The sequence below is a fragment of the Orbicella franksi genome, chromosome 6, assembly GCF_964199315.1.
Source record: "Orbicella franksi chromosome 6, jaOrbFran1.1, whole genome shotgun sequence".
Taxonomy (NCBI): domain Eukaryota; kingdom Metazoa; phylum Cnidaria; class Anthozoa; order Scleractinia; family Merulinidae; genus Orbicella; species Orbicella franksi.
In genome coordinates this window covers 5,672,632-5,679,155 of record NC_138150.1, presented here as the reverse complement: position 1 = coordinate 5,679,155, position 6,524 = coordinate 5,672,632, and the positions used below count along the sequence as shown (strand labels likewise).

The following is a 6,524-nucleotide window of genomic DNA, read 5'->3' as shown; positions in this document are numbered from 1 at the left end:
AGGACTGAGCAAGCTAGGTGAGCGATAAATGGTTCATAATCACGCCCTTCCTATGAATAAATGTACTCATTCTTGCTCAACGCGTGCGTCCAAGTCGACCACAAAACTTGCATTTTCCGATCACTTCGTGGAAGTTTATCCAGGATTGTTACAGTGTGCGTGACGCACTTTTAGGGTCAGCTTACACCACAGTGGTCCACCATGGGTCAGTGACATCAACCACGTCAATTACCAAGCGGCAAGAAGAGCTTTGAACACCGGTGAGTGACTGTTTGTTTATTTGTTTCTTTTGGTTTGTTTGTTGATCTGCTGATGTGGCGTGATTATTGTAACGTGTTCGTATCATTTTGTTGAGTGACGTTCTACAAAATCAAACGCCGTTATTTTGGGGTTTTGGGTGATTTAGACACGGCTGTAGCTTTTCGAATTCGCACTAAGCGTCAGTTGCAATCCACTTCAATCCTTGCCATATTTAGTCATTCTCTCTTTCTAATGAGATCCTTTTTCAAGTTTGGTTCTTCGAAGTTAAACCATTATTGTTGGGTTTCCTGTTGTGAATAGCGTCTAAAAAAGATGAATACAGCACAGGTTTTGATGTCCTCTTTCGTTTTGAACAGTTCATGGCGTGGCGCCCGACCTTACTCGTGATGGGTGTAGTATCCCTGTGACTCTAGCCTTGCAGGACGCCCTTCAAAAGAACATAGTACTTTTACCAATCGGAGCGTGTGACGATGGCGCGCACTCGCAGAACGAGAAGATAAATCGTGTGAACTACATCCAGGGGGTGAGTGGTGACTACACTTCTTTGTACGGTTAAAATTAGATGTAGGACTTCTGCGAGAATGTCTCCGTTAGCCACTAACAGTGTATTGTGCCCTTGAGTTGGAGGCTGGAAAGACAACCTCACTTGGGAGTGGGATAGAGATATGAAATTTTTTCTCACCTTCAGGTTGTGCATGATTTTTTTGGTGGGCAATAGCTTATGCAAGAATTTTTTTAACATCAGAAAACAGGATCTCGCCAGTAGAAAGCACGTGCTCGATTTTTTTTCCCCATGGCTTACCTTGCACGATTGTTTTTTCCAGCAGTTTTTGCTGTGCAGGAACTTGCTTTTTGGTAATTGCTCAACCCACCTTCCCCCTTAAAAAAAAATAATGGTCGTCCTAAAGTTAATGTTGTTGAAATTTCCAAGTACGAGGATGAAAGCCTTGAGTATAATTTTTGTGGGCTGCGGCAAAATAATCCTGGATGTACATAATATTAGCCTGCACAGCTGGTGGAATTTCGCAAATGAGTACTTTGTTTAAGTTCAACGAAAGCGGCGAAGTCGCAAGGAGATTGGTACTTAGTCAACCACTCGCGCGCGAAATCCTGCCAGCTACGCGTGTTAGTAAAGTATTAAGACGAAATGCGATAGGAAATCGAGCAATTTCAATTTTTAACGAACAAAAACCTTTTACCGAAATAACTTTAAGTATATCACAGTCCTTTTTGCATTTTCTAAAAGCTAAAAGTATAGATAACACCAAAAATAATTTCTCATGGGAACTCGAGAAAATAAATTTCAAAGTAAAGAGAAATTGTGCGAACACAGGTAAAATTTCATCATAAGTTTCATTTCACGAGTACTAGGTATTACTTTCAAGTGTGTCATATGAACTTCAAAATTCCTTCCTTCTTAACTTTTGTTCTCTTTGTTTTCTCCTTTGTTTTATAGACTAAAGCTCTGGTTGCTTACCTGGAAGAACTGGGTCAACTTAGAGACTAGTTTAAGAGCCTGACTTGCTCGACTTTTTCAGAATATAATGTGATTTGAAACAATCCATAGATAAAAAGAAAAAAATGTTTTTAATTAGCAAACCGAGAACAGCTTGATATAACGAACACCCTTTAAATCTTGCCGCTCTTTGTAACTGAAATATGTTTTGGCACCAGTTATGTCCTGAAGTACTGACTAAACTTTAACACGTACTACTGGTGCCACGTAAAATGCCGGTTTTAAGCAGTCCCGCTTATCAGACTCCCCTCTAGCTGTAGGCTCTTACCTCTCACATTCCCCCCCCCCCCGCCACCCCTTTCATCTAACGTTTTTACACGTCAACCTATTACAGGGGCTACGTCAGAGTTTGCGCGTCTTGAAAAGTTCAGCCGAAATTTGTCGAGTTCGTTGTTTGTAATCCGTGTCAATCTTCTCCTTTATGGTTTACTGTTATCTCTTTGATGTTTTTTTAAATCGAAGTAAATAACCATTTCCAGGTAATTTTGTACGTGGCCAAATAACTCAAAATACCGTGATTGAGCTCCTTTAAATGTCTTCGAACTTTTTGAACTTTTGGTAAAAGATATGTAGCAGTGGATGAGTTTGCAAGTAAATTGCCGATGAAAACGTCAGTTTTAATCGAAGTGGCTTACTGTCGTTTCTTCGCAGTTCAGTTAAACCGTTTATAAGCTTGGCTTCCCTAGTTATAAACCCAACCAAAACTCCTTACTGGAGAAGTTGGATAATCCCAAAGTTCGAACCGGCAATAGGCCATTTTCGAGTTACCTTGTGCAATAAGTTTGATTTGCATGAAACTGAGTTCACCTGTAGTAGAAACGAATTTGCATATGAATGGTTTGGCACCAAGACTCGTTTTGACACAGAGGCAGAAGCCAACTAGGAAATGGCTTATTCAAGTTATATGAACAAACCATTCACATCTATTGGTTATGTCGGGTTGAACTTTAAATTGTGTTGTGATCAACTTGAATGTACTCTTCAAAATGTTGATAGAACAATAGTCATGCAGGTCATGAGAATAAAGAGATTAATCAGCATCTGATGTAGAATGCAGTTCTCCCAAATCAGCAACTTATTAAAGAATTTATAATTGAGATAAGTAAGGAGAATACGTGTCTTGATCTGGCCTTAAAAAGTCTGGATGTACCAGGAAATATATCAGAATCTGTAATAAGTATAGTTTTTAATTAAAATAAAATGACATGATAAACGAAAGTTGTAGTCTCTCGTAACTGATATGTTTTTCCTTATTTGACATGCGCTCCTTTGCTTTGGTATCATTTTAAAATTGAGAAATGTACTCTAGAAATGTTCTCTCTTGGGTAAAGTGGCAAGCGCGTTCGATACCATCAGTCTGGTAAATCTTCGTTGAAGCGCCCGAAGAGATTCTGAAAGCTATTATCCAATTAGAAAGCAAGCTAACGCGTTGGTCTATTTCCATGTCAATAGCCCATTGCAAAAACGTGAGAGGACTGGGACGAGTTTCTTATATTGATTAGATTGAAAATCTAAACATTTCAACTGAAATGTTACTGAATGAAAAGCTACCCTGTCAAGTTTGAGAGTTTTCGGCGGAAAATTGTCCAAATGGGAGTCTTGCAAAAGTTGCAAAATTCCATACAAACCCTTACAATTTTGTGGCATGTCTACCCAATCCATAAAAACTCTCTATTTTAGGTGATATTTGAAGAGCTATCATTTTGCCATTTTCCTCCTCCAAATACTTCTATTCTTGCTTAAGACTCTCAAATTTAGCTGATCTTTCATTTGAATATCTTAGTTTTTCAAACAAACGGAAAAAACCATACTTTTTCCCAGTCCTCTCACGTTTTTGCAATGGGCTATACGTCATGTAACTTAGCAACACTCCGCTTGATGCATGCAAATGTCGCTCAGACCGTTCTCGCAGACAGGATTCCTGGTTCATTTTGCATATAAGCCGGGAAAGTTGGGTGGAAGCGTCAGGGAATGCCTTAACTTCTCCATGCGTACAATTCACTCTCGCACCTACCGAAGTGACGCTCGCCTATTTGCCCTTCGTAATCTTCCCACTCTGCGAGACACAGATAACGTAAAAAAAAGGAAAATCAAAGACAATGATACTACACAATTACAATGACTGAAGTGCAATCATTCCTGAAAAGCACATTATATTCCTTAATCTTGACCTTTCATTTCTTTCAGAGTGACAATGGGTCATGGAGGTCGACCATGGGTGAGTGACTACAACCACGGTAACTACCAAGCAGCGAGGAATGCTCTGAAAACAGGTATGTACGTGACGGAGTCATGCAATCCTAGTTAACAAATGTAACGCAATACCTTGGTTGCTTCTCCCCATTGTAGTGTTTGAAATTGATCCCGACATGACCCGTGAAGGCGGAAGTATTCCCGTGACCTTGACCTTACAGGAAGCTACTGGAAAGAATGTCATGTTGCTGCCACTGGGAGCATGTGATGATGGCGCGCACTCACAGAACGAGAAAATGGATCGAAAGAATTACATCGAGGGAGTGAGTATCGTTGTTTATGAGCGGATGTCTGCTATTGCTTTCTAGACCATTCTCTGAACTCTTCCTTCTTCACTCTATATGAGGGTTGAACCGTGCCAGAGAAAAGAAAAGAGAGTCTAGGATAACTTGCATGCGCATACTCAGGACGCCGCCATTCGCCTTCCCGGCCCCCCACCAACCCCTTAAACTAGAAAAACCATATATGATAGAACTTTTGGAAACGCGCGCAGCTGGACTGGACTATGGACTAATTGCTTTCTGGCGCGTAGATTCTGAGTCTCTTTATTTGTTCGAACATGCACCGAAAATAGCTGACGATGTAACTAAACAAATAGGCCATTTCCGAGTTTGCCTTTTGCCTCTGTCTTAAAACGAGTCTTAGTGCGAAACCAATCATATGAAAATGAGTTCCGCCTACAGCTTCATTTTCATGTAAATCAAACTCGTTTTCATATGAAAGGTTTTACACGGGGACTCGTTTTGAAACAGAGGCATAAGGTAACTCGAAAATGGCCTATTCAAATCTGTGTTTGAGCACTGTAACCATTAGGTTGGTTCCCGAAACATGAAGGGACTAAATTTGTGTCAGCTCTCTCTATGGAAGTGCTAACATCCTTTTTTAACTTGGAAAAAAGTATTTTCCAAGCTGTGGTTATGGGGATGAATTTTACTCGATTCTTCGTTCCTTCCTTCGCTTCCTGTTAAACCTTTTTTGTGAATCCACTGATTAATGAATAAGAGTGATTGGTTTTAACGTAGTTAATAGAAGGGATTGATTATATTGCTGGTTTTCAGTGTCACGCCATTCAAAATAGATCAAAATAAAAATCAAAACCGTTCAATAGATTAAGTCCGGAATCTGGGAAATGAAAGAAAGTAAATATGCAAAGACTCTCGCCAAGATTCTGGTCACAGTAATTTTTCTTATGCAAGATATGCGGAGAAATTTTTTACCCAAATTTATAGAGATTTGTTTGGAGACGCTATGCTGGTGCCCATCCGTATGGGCACCAACATTGCGATCGGAAACCAACAGAAACTTCTGTCACTGAGTTTTGCTAAAAAAGCGTGAATTTATCCCTCGAGGAACTCTAAAACATTAAAATAATACTTTTTCTAAGACATAAACTGTTCAGATAGCCAAATTCCCCGGAATAAGTCACTTTTTTAACCATCATGACGCAGTCATGTAAATGCCGCGTCACGCAAAAGCTTCGAAATTCAAGCGTAGTCTATCACAAAATCAAGAACCCATTCGGAGCGAAAATTTGTATGAATATTAGTTTTCAGCTGCTCTTATACATCATTAAAGTAAAATCTCAGGAAGATCAATAGTTTTGTAGTTTGAATTTTAGTGACGTCATGTGAAAACCAGCTATAGGCCGGGGACACATGAGAGGGGCCAACAAAGCTACCAAGATTTATGCTGGAAGGGTTCACGACCGTACACAAACTTTTGTTTTTCGCTCATATACACTATGCATGGACTACGTAACCAAACTGTTCCTATTGGTTAGTTCCTCAGTCAGTAGGAAACAACAATTGTGTCAGTTTTGTACACGGTCAAGGCAAAATGGGAACAAAAACATAAAACAAAGAAATTTGTCAGGTGTCAAGGCAATTCTCTATGAACTTTGATTTTAATTTTTATTTAATTTGCTTTCATCAACAGACCAAAGTTTTGGCCGCCTACATGGAGGAAGTGGCTAAAATAGAGTAAAAGACAATTGAAGCAGTAAAGACTTCGTGCGAAGATAAGTGGAATACAGGAAAATACCAGAAACGCATGCGCAATCTTATCGGACATATATAGAAACGTTGCTTGGACACGAGTGCCTGTAGAAGGAGCTTAGCTTGAAACATCATCTTTAAGGCATAACATATAATGAAAATGAAAATAAAGCTTTTTAATAAATTGCATTTTTGATCAAGTCCTCTTTGCTTTATTTTAGATGCATAACCCCTAGTACGTTTTAGTGTCAAATGTGTTCGAAAAACGAAATGAAACTGAATATGTGCTCCGTCCACACTACGCCGGGGGAATTTAAAAACGCAACAATCACCGGTCATTTTGGATTTGTGTTTGAGGACAACTCGGTCAGGGAAATCACGTGATTATCGTGACGTCATCGTTTTCGAAAAGCTCCGTTTTCAAAACGTTTTCTGTCCACACGAAAACAAAAAGCCGGTGTTCTCAAATTCCTCCGGTTTCAAGAGCGTTTTTGAGAAGC

The 6,524-nt window shown here is 39.6% G+C and overlaps 1 protein-coding gene across 2 annotated transcripts in view; it reads left to right on the top strand.

Moving 5' to 3' along the window:
* The window catches only part of LOC145490146 (cytosolic non-specific dipeptidase-like), a 20,993-nt gene extending 14,773 nt beyond the window's left edge, over positions 1-6,220 (top strand). Inside the window, exons 15-17 of one of the 2 annotated variants that reach the window (XM_081469256.1) lie at positions 3,965-4,050; positions 4,127-4,293; positions 5,966-6,220. In XM_081469256.1, coding sequence (XP_081325382.1) covers positions 3,965-4,050; positions 4,127-4,293; positions 5,966-6,013 — 301 coding nt within the window. In that variant the 3' untranslated portion in view covers positions 6,014-6,220. Of the gene's footprint in view, positions 1-174; positions 261-617; positions 785-1,717; positions 2,070-3,964; positions 4,051-4,126; positions 4,294-5,965 lie in introns of those variants that run through there. The other variant, XM_081469255.1, reaches the window with a different exon arrangement.
* Positions 6,221-6,524: the final 304 nt, after the last annotated feature.